This window comes from Scyliorhinus canicula, chromosome 6 (assembly GCF_902713615.1).
Source record: "Scyliorhinus canicula chromosome 6, sScyCan1.1, whole genome shotgun sequence".
NCBI lineage: Eukaryota > Metazoa > Chordata > Chondrichthyes > Carcharhiniformes > Scyliorhinidae > Scyliorhinus > Scyliorhinus canicula.
The window spans coordinates 22,002,319-22,022,886 of record NC_052151.1 but is presented as its reverse complement, the minus strand read 5'-3'; the positions used below and the strand labels follow the sequence as shown (position 1 = coordinate 22,022,886).

Sequence of the window (20,568 nt, the reverse complement as noted above, 5' to 3'; positions counted from 1 at the left end):
CTCTTGCCTCTGTATAAAGATTGTGGATTTTATCCCCAGTATGGATGGGCTGACATATTCACTGCGCGAGATCCATATTCCGCTGAGGAAGATGCACTGGGCACTGACTGTAAAGCAAAGATGAGTCACTGTTGTGTGGGGGGGGGGGGGGGGGGGGGGGGGGGCAGCAGCGGCCCAGATTGTATTTATGGCCTCTATAAGTTTACTATAAGTGTTCTGGGTAATAATTAACCCCTCAACCAACACCACTAAAAATATGAAAATCTGGTCATTGTCACATTTCTGTGTGTGTATTGGCCGCCATGGTTCCTACAGCAATGGCTCCGCTTCAATGTACTTGTTTGGCTGTAAATCACTTAGGCATGCCTTAAGTTCTTGAAAGGTGTTATATGGATGTAAGATTTAATATGTAAACTTCAATGCACTGTAACTTTATACAATTATACCACTTCTAAAATTGGATGTAATTAAATAACTTTGTGTATCTCAATATTTAATGAATATGTTTGTAAAGTTGAATGATATAGGTATATATCTAGGATCTTATACTGTTCCTGACGTCATTATAGATACATTTTAACATAGAAAACAATCCAAGGGGCTTCATGGAAACAATGACGTATAGAAATGAGCTATTATGCAAACATTTAAAAAGGATTTCTGGAAAGCATGTAAAAGTTAGCTTTTAGAAACAGGGAGAGGAGGAGTAAGTCATGAGAGTTCGGGAGGTGGGGGAAACAAGCTGGACCTTCTTTCCACAATGGCACAGTAGAGGGGGAGAGTGCAGCACCAGGCTGGAATTAGAGAAAGACTCGGGGGCCGAGGTAATGAAGGGTTGTACGTCAATGAGAATTTTGAATCCAATACATTGTGAGATCACTAAAGATGGGACTAATGGGTTAGTGAGACAAGAAGTGGAGCTTTGGTTGGGGTAGCTTGGAAGGCTGCTGAGGGGGTATTTTAGCTTTCAGGTAGCAAATGCATGCAAAATAATTTCAGTAGCTGTGGGGATAAGGGAAAGATGATATTACAGATATGGGAGTAAATGGCCTTGATGATGGATACAATGTGGGATTCAAAGCATAGCTCAATATCCGGTAGGACTTTGAATATGCATACCAACTGCTCCAGTCTGAACAAGCAGCCAGGAACGGAATTGAGCCATGAATAGGAAGTCGTGGGCGGTAGCTAAATGAGGTGGCTCTGGCTCTTCCAGCCCAGATCCCATTATCTCCAGTGACCTTGAGTCAAACTGCTCCATTTCTGCATCCGGGTAAGTGGGTTTCAAACTTATGTCAGGTTTTGTGTGACATAATTACTATCTCTAGTTTTATCCTGTTTGACCTGCAGCATGTGCTTACAGTTCACCTTAGTTTCTCAATTAATAAAAAGGGCTCATTAGTTTGCGAGTTTTCCATCTTTGCCAGTTGTAAAGAACGACATAGGACTCAGAAGAAGTCGTGGACCATTTGGCCCTTTAAAACTGCTATGTCACTCAATAAAATCATGGCTGGTCTGGTTGTGGTCTCAATTGCACTTTCTTGTCAACTCCCCCATAACTCTTAACTCTCGTGTCTATCACAAAACTGACTAACTCAGCTTTGTATACATTCAATGACACAGTCTCCACTGCTCTCTGGGAAGGTGAATTCCACAGACAAACAACCCCCTGAGAGAAAAGAAATTCCCTTTATGATGGCAGTCTTAAACGGGAGAATTCTTAATTTTAAACAGTGTCCCTGGTTCAAATGCCCGCCCCACCCCTGCCCCAAACAAGAAGAAACATCCTCCTGGTAGCTACTATATCAAGATCTAACAATGTTTCAATTAAATCACCTCTCCTTCTCAATTCCAGTGGGTACCGACTCAACTTGTTCAACCTTTCTTCAAAGGATAACCCCCACATCCCAGGAATGAATCAAGGGAACCCTCTCTGTACCGTCACGAGCACAACTATGGAACAGAAATAGTCATGTTTTGGGTGCATTTAGCCGGGTGTTTCCTGGCACTTGCAGCACGGAGAACGACCCCGCTATTAAACGGGACTCTGCCTCTTTTTTGGGTCCCGGCGAGGAACGCCCTGCTGAAGCCACACTTAAGCTCATTTCCTGCACGAACAAGCTCAGCTTGTCAGTCCAGGAAGAGATCGGATTTTCAAACTGCACCCCAACTTACTGATTAGGGGGTCCTTCATTATGGCAGGGTGCCTCTGGGCTTGATCCCTGACATGGACAAGATGCCATCTGGGCACCTTGGCATTGCCAGCCTGGCACACTGGCAGGGCCCCAACCAGTCTGGCAGTGCCACGTGGGCACCTTGCCAGGGTGGCACTACCAGGATGTCAAGCTGTCAGCACCCAAGTGACATCAGCGGTGCCAGCCCAAAGCTCGACCACACGGGCTCCCGATCGCCTGGGAGATGCCCCACCTGAGTGCCGGTAGGCCTGGTCTGCGCTTTGTGCAAACCCGTGTTAAACAGTGCCCACTCGGTTTCCCAAGGGAGACCATTCGATCCCGCGCCTTGGGTAACTCTGGCGCAGACATATTCAAGTGAGCCTAACTATTCACTTGAAAATACAAATCTGGAACCTGCCCATTGAAGGGTCTAATCTTCGACCCACAATTCACCCTTTCAAAATAAACATGAAATTCTGTTGAGTTGTAATCACTGACACCTAAAGGTTCCAAATAACGGGGCGATGATGTTGTGATAATGTGACTGGTTTAGTAATCCACAAGCCCAGGCTAATGCTCTGGGGCATGGGTTCAGATTCCACTGCGGCATCAGGTAGAATATAAATTCAATTAATTAAATCTGGACTTTCAAATTCAACGCCCTTTTGGAAAGCAAATCTAATATCCTCACAGCAATGTAGTTGAGTTTCAACTGGCTTCTGAAATGATCTAGCCGGGCACTCAATTCAAGGGCAATTAGGCCAACAAATGCTTGCTTTATCAGTGATGCCCACATCCCATCAGATAATAAACTAAACATAAGATTATTGATTAATCCTGTCTCTTTGCTCATTCCCAGGTCTCTAATAGCCTGCTCTCTGATTGTCTTTGGAACATAGTGTCCCACACACTCTATTCATTCACATTCCAGGCTATTTTTGCCAATCTGATTCGTGAGGAAGCCCGTGAAAATTAATCTGAGGCAGTGACAAGTGGGCATCTATCTGCAGCACAGAACAGGCAACAACGAATAATAATAGCAATAGTAGACAGTCCATGTCCAAATGCAGCAAGACCTGGACAATATCCAGCCTTGGGCTGACAAGTGCCAAGTTACATTCATGCCACACAAGTGCCAGGCAATGACCATCTCCTACAAGAGAGGATCTAACCACAGCCCCTGGACATTCAATGGCATTACCGTTGCTGAATCCCCCACAATCAACATCCTGGGGTTTACCATTGATCAGAATCTGAACTGGACAAGCCATATTAATACTGTGGCTACCAGAACAGGGTCAAAGGCTAGGAATCCTATGGTGAATAACTCACCTCCTGATTCCCCAAAGCCTGTCCACCATCTACAAGGCACAAGCCAGGAGTGTAATGGAATACTCTCCACTTGCCTGGATGAGTCCAGCTCGAACAACACTCAAGAAGCTCAACACCATCCAGGACAAAGCAGCCCGCTTGATTACTCCCCCTTCCACAAACATTTACTCCCTCCACCAGTAATGAACAGTGGTAGTCGTGTGTACCATCTACAAGGTGCACTGCAGTAACTCACCAAGGTTCCTTAGACTGCACCTTCCAAACCCAAAACCAATACCATCTAGAATGACAAGAGTGGCAAACCCCACCACCTGGAGGTTCTCCTCCAAGTCACTCCTAACCTTGACTTGGAAATATATCGCCGTTCCGTCACTGTCGCTGGGGCAACATCTGGAACTCCCTCCCTAACAGCATAGTGGGTGTACCTACACCTCAAGGACTGCAGCGGTTCAAGAAGGCAGCTCACACCATCTTCTGAAGGGCAGTGAAGGATGGGCAATAAATGCTGGCCCAACCAGTGACGCCCACATCTCGTAAATGAATTTTTAAAAATTTGCACAACTCATAAGTCTTACCTAAAAGTGGGCTGCAAGGAAATTAAAAGATACCATACCTGTGCAGTTGAGGTATGGATTTTTAGAGTGCCCTTGGTTGTGTTTGAGGCATAATGTGGTGGGGGTTGCGACATATTATCGAAAGGAGCTCAGTTTGTTTTGCCTATTTCATTATGGAGATCCATTGGTTTTTTGAGCTTGCCAGCACATCTCTGTGAAACGGAATGGAATTTTTTTCAAAGCATTGAGAGAGATTATTATCAAGCAATAATAGTTGGAACTTTAAACATTAGCATGTCAATTGATGGAAAGGCCATCCATGTGTTTATTGAGAGGCTGAAAGTATACTGGGTTACCATCGCCTTTCAAACCTAACACCGCAGTGTCTTGTGGTGTTTGCTGACTCCTTTGCTTCATTAGACCCAAAGCAAATAAATGTCAATTCTGTCAAACAGTTGTTTAGATACCACTGTAAAAACAAAAGGGTTAGAAATAGTATTGAGAGACAGTCAGCTCCTCGTGTTCAAACACACACGTATCTCAGGTCTGCAACCTCTCATCGGAACTGGACGTGAAGCATTGGCCTTAATTCTCGGGCTGCTCACTTTTCCCGACGGCAGTGAACGTCCTCCTGCCAGTTTCCAGGCGGCGTGGGGTAGCTTCAATGGGTAATCCCGTTGACAATCGGCGAGAGTAGAGAATCCCGCCGCTTGCGAACGGCGCTGCCGAGAAACACGTGGCTGGGGACCGGAGAATCCAGCCCAACTCTGCTTCTCTCTCCACAGATGCTGCCAAACCTGCTGAGTATTTCCAGCATTTCTGTTGTTAATTCAGATTTCCAGCATCTTTGATCGGACACACACACATCTCTCTGTTTTATCGAGACTTGTAGGGTTAATGCTCTTCAAATCTTCTGTTACTTCTAAACTAGTTCTATATCTTCTTCCTCCCTAAAATTCCATCACACTGAATGTCATTCAAAAACAATTTTTCTCAGGAACGCAACAAATTGAATTTTTTTTTTTAAATAATTTTTATTGAAAAATGTTGTATTTATATAACAACAACGAACCGCAATAAAATACCAACAATGTAACAAATAATGATTGAACAGTTCATACAAACATTCGCCCAGCCTCAATGAACACAAAACATATTAACAACAACTTAAATTAACATAATATTAAGTTAAATAACCATAGAAAAAAATAGGAAACAATAAAGACACACCCTCCTTCCCCCCCCCCCCCCCCCCCCCCCCCCCCCCCACCCCAGGTTGCTGCTGCTATTGACCAAGATACCTACCTTTGAGTCAGAAAGTCCAGAAAAGGCTGCCACCGTTTATAGAACCCTTGTACTGATCCTCTCAGGACAAATTTGACCCGCTCCAATTTTATAAATCCCGCCATGTCACTGATCCAGGTCTCCACACTTGGGGGCCTCGCATCTTTCCACTGCATCAAGATCCTCCGCCGGGCTACTAGGGACGCAAAGGCCAGAACACCGGCCTCTTTCACCTCCTGCACTCCCGGCTCCGCCGCAACTCCAAACATCGCGAGTCCCCAACCTGGTTTGACCCTGGATCCAACCACCCTCGACACCGTCCTCGCCACCCCCTTCCAGAATTCTTCCAGTGCCGGGCATGCCCAGAACATATGGGCATGATTCGCTGGACTCCCCGAACATCTGGTGCACCTGTCCTCACCCCCAAAGAACCTACTCATCCGAGTCACAGACATATGGGCCCGATGCAGCACCTTAAATTGGATGAGACTAAGCCTCGCACATGAAGAGGAAGAGTTGACTCTCTCCAAGGAATCCGCCCAAGTCCCGTCCTCTATCTGCTCCCCAAGTTCCCCCTCCCATTTAGCCTTCAGCTCCTCCACTGACGACTCCTCCACCTCCTGCATTACCTTATAAATGTCAGACACTTTCCCCTCTCCGACCCACACCCCCGAAATCACTCTGTCCATCGCGCCCCGCGAGGGCAGCAAAGGAAATTCCTCCACCTGTCGCCTAGCAAACGCCTTTACCTGCAAGTATCTGAACATGTTCCCTTGGGGGAGCCCAAATTTATCTTCCAGTTCCCCCAGGCCCGCAAACCTCCCGCCAATAAACAGGTCCCTTAATTTACTGATGCCCACCCTATACCACCCCCTAAATCCCCCATCAGTGTTCCCCGGGATGAACTGATGATTTCCACCTAATGGAGCCTCCATCGGGCCCCCTGTTTCCCCCCTATGCCGTCTCCACTGTCCCCAGATTCTTAGGGTCGCCGCCACCACCGAGCTCATGGTATACCTCTTAGGAGAGAGCAGCAACAGCGCTGTTACCAGGGCACCCAGGCTCGTACCTCGACAAGACGCCATCTCCATTCTTTTCAAACGCCTCCCCCCCCCCCCCCCCCCCCCCCCATCACCCATTTACGCACCATTGACACATTGGTCGCCCAATAGTACCCCAAAAGGTTGGGCAGCGCCAGCCCGCCTCCATCCCTCCCTCGCTCCAGGAAAATTGAGCATTTCCAATCTTGCCTTTCCCCTGCAACCTGCAGGTTTTTAAATCTCTCTGTGCCTTGCTTCCCCACTCAGGATGTTGCCTGGTATGGAGGGAAAATCTTATGAGGAAAGGCTGATGGACTTGAGGTTGTTTTCGTTAGAGAGAAGAAGGTTAAGAGGTGACTTAATAGAGGCATACAAAATGATCAGAGGGTTAGATAGGGTGGACAGCGAGAGCCTTCTCCCGCGGATGGAGGTGGCTAGCACGAGGGGACATAGCCTTAAATTGAGGGGTAATAGATATAGGACAGAGGTCAGAGGTGGGTTTTTTACGCAAAGAGTGGTGAGGCCGTGGAATGCCCTACCTGCAACAGTAGTGAACTCGCCAACATTGAGGGCATTTAAAAATTTATTGGATAAGCATATGGATGATAAGGGCATAGTGTAGGTTAGATGGCCTTTAGTTTTTTTTTTTCTCCATGTCGGTGCAACATCGAGGGCCGAAGGGCCTGTACTGCGCTGTATCGTTCTATGTTCTATGTTCTTTATTACATTTTAATTTCATCCAAGGACATGGACTCTCTACTTCATCTTCTCAATATATTCCAGCAGGGAATTTTCACAGGAGATGATGCTCACATTAATCAACTCTCGTGTGATGTTCCCAAATATGTGTTTGTAGATGGTGCACATTGCAAAGCTATTAAAATGTAAGTGGCGGCCTGAAACTTCTCCATGCCGACCAGTTATTGCCTTACAGTCAAGAGTTAAATTATTTTCCCATCATTTATTTTTTCCCCACAATAGGACAAACCAAACCAGACTTTGTAATAGGTGGGATTTTACATGGAGCCAATAGCACCATACTCCTGACTTAGAATTCCTTAGCATGGCCCGGCAGCCTCAAGTTGGTTTAACAATGTTTTGGCTGTTACTTGATTCAGGATGAGACTTCTGCTCCTATCTAGGATGGAGTCCCACTTCCAACAACTTGCGACCAGTCAAATGGCCAGTGCCTCTCTAGTCTCAGCAACACTCCTAAGAGAAGTGGCCACTGCTAGGAATGCAGGCAGTCCTAAATGACGATCATTGCTGGCCCTAGATCAGCTCCCACCCAGGCAACTAGCGTTCACCGAGCAGCCTTGTTATGTGGTCTGCCCTACCCAGCTCCTGTTGAAATACCAGCGGCAGCGGGAGAAGCCCCTTAAATGGCTATTAATTGACCATATTAATTGGTCAACTAAGAGCCCTAATTGGCCCAAGGACAAGCAGGCCACACAATTGCTCCTATTAACGGTGGTGCAAAGGCTTTAGGCACAGCATTCCCTGACATGTCACCCGATGTCAGCCCTCCCTTGTTGCCAGTCCACTCCTGGGAAGGAGGGAGCATTAAATTATGCGTCTGGGATTGGGGTTAGCAATGAACCTACAGTTTACCTTTGGTGGTCATAAAGCTGTCAGGTTATCAGATAAATACAACTGGTCATTAATGTCATTTGGGGAAGGAAATCTGTCATCTAGCCTGAATGGAACACCAGTTCTGCAACAATATGATCAACTGCTCATTGGCGTGGTATAACAAGCCGATCCATTGCTTCATAACACTACCACATTCTACAGGAAAGCAGAGGTGGGCTACGAATGCCAACACTTCGCCAATGAATCCCATGAATTTTTTTTTGTAATACAATGAAGGGCCACAAAGGTAATCCCTAGTGTCAAGGATTTGAAATATGAGGAAGTACTGGAGAAACCTGAGCTTTCAGACATGACGTGAGGCGACTGATTTTTTGCTATATGAGGAAATAGAATATATAGACCTAGAATAATAGTTTTACGTTAAGTAGTACAAAGGAACCTAGTAAATATAAGTTTAAGAATGATATCAGGAAATTCCTCTTTACACAGAGAATGATGACAACAAAGAGCATTTCTATAGTCCTTTCAATTAAGTAAAACATTCTAAGGCACTTCGCAAGAGTAGAACCAAACACGATTTGATACTGAACCAAACAGGCAGATATTAGAACAGATAACCAAATTTACTGATCAAGCCTTCTACATTCAAGTCTAAATCATTTATATAAACCACAAACAGCAAGGGCCCCAACACTGATCCCTACAGTGCATAAGGAAGCCATTTGGCCCATTGAGTCTGCACCGGCCCTTGGAAAGAGCACCCTACTTAGGCTCACGTCTTCACCCTATCCCCGTAACCCAGTAACCGCGCCTAACCTTTTGGACACAAAGGAGCACTATAGCACGGCCAATCCACCGAACCTGCACATCTTTGGACTGTGGGAGGAAACTCGAGCACCCGGAGGAAACCCACGCAGACATGGGGAGAAAGTGCAAACTCCACACATACAGTCACCCGGGTCCCCCCCGTGCCACCCTGACTTTGGAAGGAGAAATTTGACAAAGAATTATTTAGTGAACAGCATAACACTGGGACATTCCGAGGAACAAAGGGACCTTGGTGTGATTGTCCATGGATCTCTGAAGGTGAAAGGGCAGGTTAATAGGGTGGTGAAAAAGGCATATGGGACACTTGCCTTTATCAATCGAGGCATAGATTACAAATGCAGGGAAGCATATTGGTGAACTTTGGTGAGGCCACAGCTGGAGTACTGTGTGCAATTCTTCTTGTCACATTGTAGGAAGGATGTGATTGCACTGGAGGGTGTGCAGAGAAGATTCGCCAGAATGTTGCATGGGATGGAACATTTAGGGCGGGATTCTGCGACCCTGTGCCGGATCAGAGAATCGTGGCGGGGCGCACAAATCCCGCCCGCCGCTCCGACGCCTGCTGCTGAATTCTCTGCCGCCGGTTTATGGGTGGGGGCGGGGTTCGCGCTGGGCCGGTCGGGCGCCGTTGGCAGCAGCCTCCCTGGCAATTCACCAGCCCCGATGTGTCGAGCGGCCGCCCGGTTTCGGCCAGTCCTGCTGGCATGAAGTGGACGTGGTCCATCCCGGTGGGACCTGGCTTGGGGGGCGGCTAGCTGAGTCCTCGGGTGGACGCGGGGGGGGGCCCTCACGGTGGCCTGGCCCACGATCGGGGCCACCGATCTGCAGGCGGGCCTGTGCGGTGGGGCACTCTTTCCCTCCATGCCGGCCTCTGTAAGGCTCCGCCATGGCCTGCGCAGAGAAGAAACCCCCTGCTCATGCGTAGGAAGCATGCCGAGGGTTCTGCGCATGTGGCAACTCCCGGCAGCTGACGGCGGCTCTTCGGCGCCGGTTGGTGCGGCGTCAACCCCGCCGACGCCTAGCCCTCGGAAGGGCGGAGGATTCCGTAACTGGTTCTCGCCGCTCTTGGCGTCGGGCCGTCCTGCAATTGCGGGAGAATTCCGGCCTTAAGTTATGAAGAGAGGTTGGATAGCCTTGGGTTGTTTTTGCTGGAGCAGAGAAGACTGAGGAATAACCTGATCGATGTGTACAAGGTTATGATGATCATCGACAGGGTGGATAGGGAGCAGCTGTTCCCCTTAGCTGAAGGGTCAGTCACAAAGGGACACAAGTTCAAGGTGAGGGGCAGGAGGTTTAGAGGAGATGTGAGAAAAAACATTTTTACACAGAGGGTTGTGATGGTTTGGAATGCACTGCCTGGGAGGGTGGTAGAGGCGGGCTGCCTCACATACTTTAAAAAGTACCTGGATAAGTACTGGGCACATCTTAACATTAAAGGGTTAGGCCGAGTGCTGGCAAATGGTATTTGCTAGGTAGGTCAGATGTTTTTCATGTGTGAGTGCTGACTCGATGGGCCAAAGGGCATCTTCTGCAGTGGGTGGTTCTGTGATCACTGAGCAGGCCAGCAATTGTTGCCCACTGCTTTAAAATTGTTTTCTAAATTAGTTATGATCTTGCAATAAATACAGGTACACTTGACTGCATCTGAAGTACTGTGCCTCAATTCTCCCATGTCACAGAGTCACAGAAGCGTTAGGGCGCTGAAGGAGGTCAGTAAGCCTGCTGTGTCTGCACTGGCTCTCCAAATGAGAATCATGACTTGGTGCCATTCTCCTGCTTTTTCCCCATACTCCTGCATATTGATTTTATTCAAATAATCAGCTAAGGCCCTTTTGGATGCCTGGAGTGAACCTGCCTCCACCACACTTCCAAGTCAGGCCATTCCAGACCCAAACCACTCGCTGCGTGGAAAAATATTCTGTCACATCACATTTGCTTCTTTTGAAAATCACTTTAAATCAAGTCAGAGCAGCAAGAATCGTTCTTGATCCTTTTACAAGCAGAAACAGTTTCTCCCTATCCACTCTGTCTAGCCATCCCTTGATTTTGACAATCTCCATCAAACCAGTCGCTGAATCTGACATTTGCATGGGAGAAGAATCTTGGCTGTGACAATGCTATTGATCATTCGCCTGTAATGAAGTTGTTTCCTGATTTCATGTCCTGCTGAGTAGGAAGTGCCTGTGTGAGGTAAGTGGAGTGTAATGGACTGGAAGAAAAAAAAAATTGACTGGATATCTGTTGAATACAGTCAGCTAACAGAGAATAAGCACAGACAAGGACTTTCGTTCCTGATGCAAGGTGCAATGTGAAGCCATAGAGGCAGAAATGAGCCTCTCCACTCCTCAGCCTGTCTGATTCAGTCAGCCAAATGAGATGGTGTTGGATAGTTAGTGGTGTGTTGGTTTTTAACACACAGCCCAAAGCCATGTCATATATTACTGTGCACAGTATCAGAATCAGCTGGACAGTGATTTTGCTTCTGGGGTATGTTGCTTATTTGTTCCTGGGAGCTGCAGTATTCCAAATGTTGGAGAAGCAGGCAGAGACGCATACCCGGAGTAACTTCCAACTGGCAAAGCTCAAATTCCTTACAAACTACAGCTGCCTGGATGGACCAGCTCTGGAAAGGTTTGTGAGGGTAAGTAGAAAATCACTGTGGGGAGGGGGTGGCAGGGGGTGATACCTGTGCACTTTAAAGAATAATGCAAAGTACCAGAGTGTGGATAGTAAAGTGAAGCTTCAATGGGTTTCGAACAATCCATTGAGATTAGATTAAGTAAAAACCAGAGAAGATAAACAGTAAGATTAGTGTAAGAGGTAAACATTTTCAAAGTTCTATACCACTCATGTTGTAAGATAGTCTCAACGTCATTTAAAAAACTTACTGACAACGTAGATGCATTCCAATGATCAATATTCTGCACATTCCCAAGGGCTATACCGGCTAACCGATACTAACGTTTCCAGTTTTTGGTACAATAAAACGCAGTTTGATTTTTAAAAACACCCCTGCTAGGCTTTTCCAGTCACTCAAATAGGGCAAAGTATCACATAATTAGCTTTTACACTATTGGAACTCTGGTTGTTGACGAGATCCACAATTTTTGAAACCGTGTGGTGTAACTTGTTATATTTCTTTGTGGCCGCAAAGAGAAAAGGTATGGAGATGCCCAGACGCTGGGTTCTTGTTAAATACGATGAGAGATTTATTAAGGATGTTGCTCCTACAATCAAGATGCCGATCTGCCCCAAATCTGCACAAATACTGTGCTGACATCAGTGCACATCATGTGACCCATAACCAGCAAGAATATCTTCCCAGATACAGAACATCCTTCCCTCTTCACTTCATTAGTGTAACAACAATAATTCACATTAATACAACAGATCTCCTTATGTATTATTTCTACACATGTCTCAGTAAGACAGTGTCAGTGGTGCACATCTAGTCACTTTTGGTAGAATTCGACATTCTTGAACTGGGCTACTTGCGACCTCAGATGTGTCCTCGTTCCTTTCTGTCGATGGTACTTCCTAAGTCGTTATTTCAGTATCTGCCACTATAGACATTGAAACGTCCTCAGAAACAGAACCTGAACTTGTCACTGTCTCCGGTCTCGATTCCAAAGTATAGCTCTCTAGATCTTCTAAAGGTAGAATCCTGAGATGTTTCTGCAAACTCACTTTGTGCAGCAAATAACTGATCAGCAAGACGTCACCAAACTGTTTCATCATCCGTCTGTACGGTGTATGATATTGGACTGTCTTTGCGAGGATCATAGCCGGTACTCATTTCTCATTGGTGGTGTAGCTCCTAGCTAACGCGCTCTCTCCCTGGTTGAATAATCGTCTTTTTAGAGATTTTCTCCCTCCCAGCTTGTGCTTGTTGATGTTCCACCCCATTGGGCAAAGTATCGTAAGCTAATTGCAACTAATAATTGACAATCTCTGAAGTATCGGGTGGAACAAATCAAACTCTTATACAACAGCATTGCTGGCGAACTTTGCGTGGTAACATGTTCAGTGTTTCAATAAGATATCAGAAATGTGTTCACTCTTCTTGACAATGTCCCCTGGTCCTTCAATCTTTTGATAGAATGCTTTAATGATTGCACAAAACCAAGCCATTCGTTGCTGGATGATATGGAACTGACATGATATGGTGCATAACGTTCCCTTTCAAGCAGACCTCAAACTCCTTTGAAGTAAACTGTGTACCGTTATCACTGACAATTTGGTGAATATTTCACCTAGCTTCTGCCCAGTCGTCGATTATTTCATTATCGTGACTTCTGGCCATTTCGAGTGTGTGTCCACAGTCACTAGGAGCGTGTGTCCCTCCAGTGGACCAGCATAATTGATGTGTATTCTCTGTTGTTGCTGGGTTGGCCATTCCCATGGGTGTAATGGTTGTCATGGTGAAGTGTTGCTTCGTTTTGCACAGGATTGACATTGCCCAACTTTCTCTTCAATTTGAGCATCTAATCCCGGCCAGCAAAAATAACTGCATGCCAATTCCTTCAATCCTAACCAAACCAGGATGTCCCTCATTCAGTTGGTCAAGGATTCTACGAAGTAAGCACAGAGGAATAATCACACAGATTTCCCACAATACGACTCTGCTCTGTACTGTCAACTGAAGTCCTTGTGTGATGTAGGTTTTGAGGTCTGGATTTTTCATATGAATGGCTGACAGCATTTCCGTTTGGACCAAGTTCATCAGCTGCCCCATCACTAGACCACTTCTTCTATATCTTTGAACTTGACATGATATTGTACGTACTCTATCCACGAATGAGAAATACAAAATATTGACTAAATGTTCTTCAGGGACATGCTGAACTTGTAACAGCAATTGTGATAAAGCATCAGCATTTTCTTGCTGCTCTGACTTGTGATACTGGATATCGTAAGTGTGTGTCGACAATATCAATGACCATCTTCGCAATCTACTCGCTGCCAAAGAAGGTATACGTTTATCACCCAACGATTGTAGTCAAGGGTAAAATGATCCATCAAAAGTATAAAATGATGCCCAGAACCAACCCCATTGAGTGAAGTATCGTAAGCTAATTGCAAATTCATCTTGGGATTATGATTTGATTTATTTGATTTGATTTATTATTGTCACATGTATTAGTATACAGTGAAAAGATTGTTTCTTGCATGCTGTACAGACAACGCATAGTGTAAATAGGGAAGGAAGGAGAGACTACAGAATGTAATGTTACAGTCATAACTGGGATGTCGAGAAAAGATCAACTTAATACGAGGTAGGTCCATTCAAACGTCTGATGGCAGTAGGGAAGAAGCTGTTCTTGAGTCGGTTGGTACGTGACCTCAAACGTTTGTATCTTTTTCCTGACGGAAGAAGGTGGAAGAGAGTATATCCGGGGTGCATGGGGTCCTTAATTATGCTGGCTGCCTTTCCGAGGCAGCAGGAATTATAGATAGAGTCAATGGATGGGAGGTCGGTTTGCGAGGTGGATTGAGCTAGATTCACGACCTTTTGTACTTTCCTGCGGTGTTGGGCAGAGCAGGAACCATACCAAGCTGTGATACAACCAGAAAGAATGCTTTCTATGGTGCATCTGTAAATGTTGGTGAGAGTGGTAGCTGACATGCCAAATTTCCTTAGATTATAATAAACCAACAGCTCTGACTTCAGTAAAGCTTCTTTCACGTCATTGTACACATTCTCACATTCTTCTGACCAATGCCATGCCTGTTTGACACATAGCAACGTGAGTAAAGGCTTCCATCGTGTTGCTAAATTCGGCACAAATTTACCAAAATAATTGAGCAATCCGAAAAACAACCTTAATTGTGTCACATTTTGAGGACGTGTTGCTTCTCAGATTGCAGACATTTTCTTTGGTTCTTTGTGGTAAACCATCTTTGCTGATAATATGACCAAAATAATTTATGGAGGACATGAAAAAGTCAGACTTCTCTACCTTAACTCTCAGGTTGTCGCTCTGTAACCACCTCAGGGTATCTGCCAAATTCCCCAAGTGTTCCTGTTCATTTGAACCGTTGATGAGTGTGTCATCCAAATAACATTGCAATCCCACTTAGAATTTGATCCATGGATCTTTGAAAATGAGCAGGTGCAGGTGTTATTCCAAAAGGAAGTTTTCTGTAATGATACAAACCTTTGTGCGTTATGATGGTGAGTAATGGCTGTGAATCAGCAGTCACATTCATCTCCCGACATGCCTGTCAAAGATCAATTTTACTGAATTTCTGCCCTCCATAAAGTTCAGCAAACAAGTCAGAACGGCTGGCCAGAATTCTCCAGCCGTTGCGATTCACTTTTCCCATCGGCAGTTCCCGGCGGCGTGGGACAGTTGCAATGGGAAATTCAATTGACAAGCGGCGGGAAGGTAGAATCCCACAGCCAACGGAGGATGTGTGGCTGAGACACTCGCGGCTGTGCAAGGGAAGAATCCTGCCCATCGAGTCATGGTCATAGAGACGTACTGCACAGGAAATGCCCTTCGGCCCATCATGTATGCGTTGGTCAAAAATAGCCACCTAACTATTCTAATCCCATTTTCCAGCATTTTACCATAGCCTAGTATGCCTTGGCATTGCAAGTGCATATCTACACACTTCTTAAATGTTCTGAGGGTCTCTGCTCCTTTCAAGCAGCGAGTTCCAGACTCCCACCACAACTCTGGGTGAAAATGTTTTTCCTCACATCCCCTCTAAACCTCCTGTCTCTTAAATTTACGCGCCCTGGTCATGGATTCTTCCAATAAGGGGAAATGTTTCTCCCTGTCTATCTATGCCTCTCATAATTTTATACATCTCGACCATGTTCCCCCTCAGTCTCCTCTGCTCCAAGGAAAACAATCCCTGTCTATTTAATTTCTCTTCATAACTAAAACTCTCCAGCCCAGGCAAAATCCTGGTAAACCTCCTCTGAACCCTGTCCAGTGCTATCACATCCCTCCTAAAATATGGATTCCAGAACTGCACACAATACTCCAGCTGTGGCCTAATGAACATTTTATACAGTTCCAGCATAACCTCCCTGCTCTTAAACTCTATGCCTCGGCGAATAATGGCAAATATACATAGAACATAGAACAGTACAGCACAGAACAGGCCCTTCGGCCCTCAATGTTGTGCCGAGCAATGATCACCCCACTCAAACCCACGTATCCACCCTATACCCGTAACCCAACAACCCCCCCCTTAACCTTACTTTTTTTAGGACACTACGGACAATTTAGCATGGCTAGTCCACCTAACCCGCACATCTTTGGACTGTGGGAGGAAACCGGAGCACCCGGAGGAAACCCACGCACACACGGGGAGGACGTGCAGACTCCACACAGACAGTGGCCCAGCCGGGAATCGAACCTGGGACCCTGGAGCTGTGAAGCATTTATGCTAACCACCATGCTACCGTGCTGCTTCTGAACCACTTATCTACCTGCCCTACTACCTTACGAGATCAGTGTACATGCACATCAAGGTCTCTCTGATCCTTGGTGCTTCCCAGGGCCCTGCCGTTTATCCTATATTCCCTTGCCTTTTTTGTTCTGCCCAAGTGCATCACCTCACACTTATCTGGATTGAATTCCGTTTGTCACTGATCAGCCCATCTAGATTTGTCTACTTTTAAGCATGACAGACCACTCAGAGCCTCCTCTCTTCCTATGTTAATGTATCTAATTTCATCACAGTCCTTGTCCTTGATTCCCAAACCCAAAACGTCCCTCTCGCTAGTGAACTCTGACTTTTCCAAAGCATTCATTGAGAACCCTACCAACGTTCTCCGGCTCCATACGCAAATTACCCCTCTGGTCCTTAATGGGCCCTGCTCTTTCCCTTGTTATCCTTTTACCCTTAATATGCTTGCAAAACAGCCCAAGATCCTGGCCGTATCATATCATGTGCCCTTTTTTGCTCTCACTTAATTTCCTTTTTAAGTTCCCTTTTGCACATTCTAGGGCATCTACTGTTTTGAGTCCTCTATCTACCATAGAATTTACAGTGCAGAAGGAGGCCATTCGGCCCATCAAATCTGCACCGGCCCTTGGAAAGAACACCCCACACTTCCACCCTATCTCTGTAACCCAGTAACCTCACTTAACCTTTTTAGACACTAAGGGCAATTTATCATGGTCAATCCACCTAACCTGCACATCTTTGGACTGTGGGAGGAAACCAGAGCACCCGGAGGAAACTCACACTGACAAGGGGAGAATGTGCAGACTCTGCACAGACAGTGACCCAAGCTGGGAATCGAATCTGGGACCCTGGAGCTGTGAAGCAACAGTGCTGACCTCTGTGCTACCGTGCCACCCCAGAAGCCTCCCTTTTTCTCCTTATCCAATGCTATATATCCCTCGATACCCAGGGTTCACTGAATTTGTTGATCCCACCCTTTTTCGTGATTGGAACATATTGGCCCTGTACTCTCCCTATTTCCTTCTCAATTGTATCCCACTGTTCTGTCACAGATTTACCTAAAAGTGTCTGCTCCCAGTCCACTCTGGCCACATCATATCTGATCTTATTAACATTAGCCTTTCCCCAGTTTAGAACTTTGGTTTTATGCCCATCCCTGTCCTTTTCCATAACAGTCTTCAATTTAGCAGAGTTATGATCACTGTCTGCAAAATGCTCCCCCATTGATACACCATCCACTAGCCCAGCTTCATTACCTAAAATTAAGTCTAGGACCGCCCCCTCTCTTGTAGGACATTTGATGTACTGTCTTAAAATGTTCCCCTGGGTGCATTTTAAGAATTCCGCTCCCTCTAAAACTTTTAAATTATGGCTACCCCAGTTAATGTTGGAGAAGTTAAAATCCCCACTGTCACTACCCTACTACTTTTACACTTCTCTGAAACTTGTCGACATATATGCTCTTCTATTTCTCTCAGACTCTTCAGGGGCCTGTAGAACACTCCCAGCAATGTGACTGCTCCTTTTTGGTTCTTAAGTTCTACCCATATGGCTTTATTTCAAGAGGCTTCTAAGAGGTCGTCCCTCCTTATAGCTGCAATTGATTCCCTGATCAAAATTGCAACACCCTCTCCTCTATTACCTCTTTCTCTGTCTCGCCTGAAGATCCTGGAATATTGAGCTGCCAATCCTGCCCCTCTCTCAACCATGTCTCAGTGACAGCAATGATATCGTACCCCCATGGTTTACTCTTTGCTCTCAACTCATCTGCCTTGTTCGTCAGACTCCTTGCATTAAAATGTATGCCTTCCAATCTTGCTAAATTCTCTTGCGACTTAACTGGTCTAGACATTCTATGACTTCCTTACTTGATGTCTCTTCTAATTGTGGCTGTGCATCTCTCCCTGCTGAACATTCTCTCAGGATTCCAGGCCACTGCCAAGTTAGTTTAAATCCTCCCCAAAGGCTCCAGCAAACCTCCCCACAAGGACACTGGTCCATTTCACTTCAGTGCAAACCGTCTGCCTTGTACAGGTCCTACCACCCCCAAGAACTGTCGCAATGTCTTAGAAATCTAAAGCCCTCGCTCCTGCACCATCTCTTCAGCCATGCATTCATCTCGACTAACCTCCTATTTCTATACTCACTAGCATGTAGCACTGGGAGTAATAATAATAATACTAATAATCTTTATTAGTGTCACAAGTAGGCTTACATTAACACTGCAATGTTGCTGTGAAAATCCCCTAGTCGCCACATTCCAGCACCTGTTCGGGTACAATGAGAGAGAATTCAGAATGTCCAAATTACCTAACAAGCACGTCTTTTGGGATTTGTGGGAGGAAACCAGAGCACCCGGAGGAAACCCACGCAGACACGGAGAGACGTGCAGACTGCACAGATAGTGACCCAAGCCGGGAATCAAACCTGGATCCCTGGAGTTGTGAAGCAAATGTTCTAGCCACTGTGCTATCATGCTGCTCAGTAATCCAGAGATTAGTACCTTCTGGGTTCTGTTTTTTTAATCTACGGCCTAACTCCCTAAATTCTGATTGTACAATCGCATCCCCTTTTTCGGCCTTTATCGTTGGTGTCAATGTGTTCCACGATATCTGTCTGTCTGTTTGTCGTCCCTCTTCAGAATGCCTGAAGCCGTTCAGTGACATCCCTGACCCTGGCACCAGGGAGGCAACATACCATCCTGGAGTCTCTTTTGCAGCCACAGAAATGCCGTCTGTTCTTCTTACAATTGAATCCCCGACCACTTTGGCCCTGATATTCTTCCTCCTCCTCTCTCGTGCAGCAGACCCACCCATGGTGCCATGACGTTGGCTGCACTGCTTTCCCTACTCAGTCATCTCCCCCAACAGGATCTAAAAGAGTATATTTGTTAGAAAGGGGGATGGCCACAGGGGACACCTGCACAACCTGCCATCCTCTACTCTGCCTGGTGGCCCTTTCTGCCTGTTCAATCCTCACCTGCGGTGTGACCACCTCACTGAACGTACTATCCACGACTTGCTCAGCATCGCAGATGCTCCACAGTGAATCCACCCTCAGCTCCAGCTCCGAAATGCGGCTCACCAGTAGCTGCAGTTGGACACAACTCCTGCAGAGATGGTCACCAGGGACAACCAGCTTCCATGATTTGCTGCATAGGACAGGAAGGGCATATCATAGGCACAAGCTTTCCTGCCATGACTAGCCTTAACCCCCTTATTTACTCCCTTTTCAAAGAAAAAATTAGCCTTATATAAGAATATTATTAACTTTCTTCCTTACACATACTTTATTTCTGTTACCCTACTTTGTTTACTTATATAACTTTATTCTCTCTCTCTCTCTTGGGCAGTCCCTCAGGGTCGAGTGTGACTTGCTTCCACTCCAGGGAGGTGGGACGTGCAGTCGCTGAATAGTCCGATCCTGGATCCACAGACTCTGCCACAGGTTTGGCAGGTGGTCCTTGATGAGGTGGATGGGTGGGGACGCTCTGGATTCTGGGTTCTCTTTCCACTGTTTACTCTAGGCCTCCGCACATATTCTACCCTACGGTGCTCGAGGTGATTGGCACCTTCACGGATGTGCTTTCTCCAGCTTGTGTGTTCTAAAGTAAGCGATTCACACGTCTTGATGGGGATGTTGTATTTATTTAGGGAAGCTTTCAGAGTGTCCTTGTAGCTTTTCCTGTGCCCCCCTAGTGATCGCTTGCCATTGCAGAGCTCGGAGTAGAGCACTTGTTTTGGGGTTTCTGCTGTACATTGTCCATGTGTTTCTGATGCATACGGGAGGGCGAGGTCCATGGCTTCACTGCAGACCATGAGCTTGGTGCTGGGTTTGAGAGCTTGGTCTTCGAATACTCTTCCCCAGGCATCTGAAGACTGCACTGGCGCACTGGAATCCAGGTTGGATTTCATCGCTGATGTCTGTTCAAGCCGAGAGGAGGCTCCTGAGGTATGGGAAATGGTCTAGATTGTCCAGGGGCTCACAGTAGATATTGATGGTTGGGGGAGCAGGCTAGGAGAGAACATTTGTTTTCTGGATGTTTGGTGGAAGCTGAACTGAGGCTCAGGGATGAGCTCGTCAGCCATTGGGAGGAGGCAGTTAAGGAATGTTCTCACGATGGCGGACAGCAGGGAAATCCCTCAGTAATTTCCGCAGTCGGGCATGTCTCCTTTCTGTGAGTGCCTCAGTGAGCTGGGGGTGCACTGAGATGGCGGAGGAAAGCGTGCTGTAGGATGGTGTCGTGGACACTTATGTCGAAGGCTGTGTCTTGGTTGAAGAGGTCCTCGAAGCGCTCTCTCTGGCAGATGTTGACTGCCTCTCTGCCTTTGATGA

General features: G+C 46.3%; 1 protein-coding gene across 1 annotated transcript in view; it reads left to right on the top strand.

Moving 5' to 3' along the window:
• Positions 1–11,233: 11,233 nt before the first annotated feature.
• The window catches only part of kcnk17 (potassium channel, subfamily K, member 17), a 36,305-nt gene continuing 26,970 nt past the window's right edge, over positions 11,234–20,568 (top strand). Inside the window, exon 1 of the mRNA XM_038798896.1 lies at positions 11,234–11,446. Coding sequence (XP_038654824.1) covers positions 11,234–11,446 — 213 coding nt within the window. The remainder of the gene's footprint in view (positions 11,447–20,568) is intronic.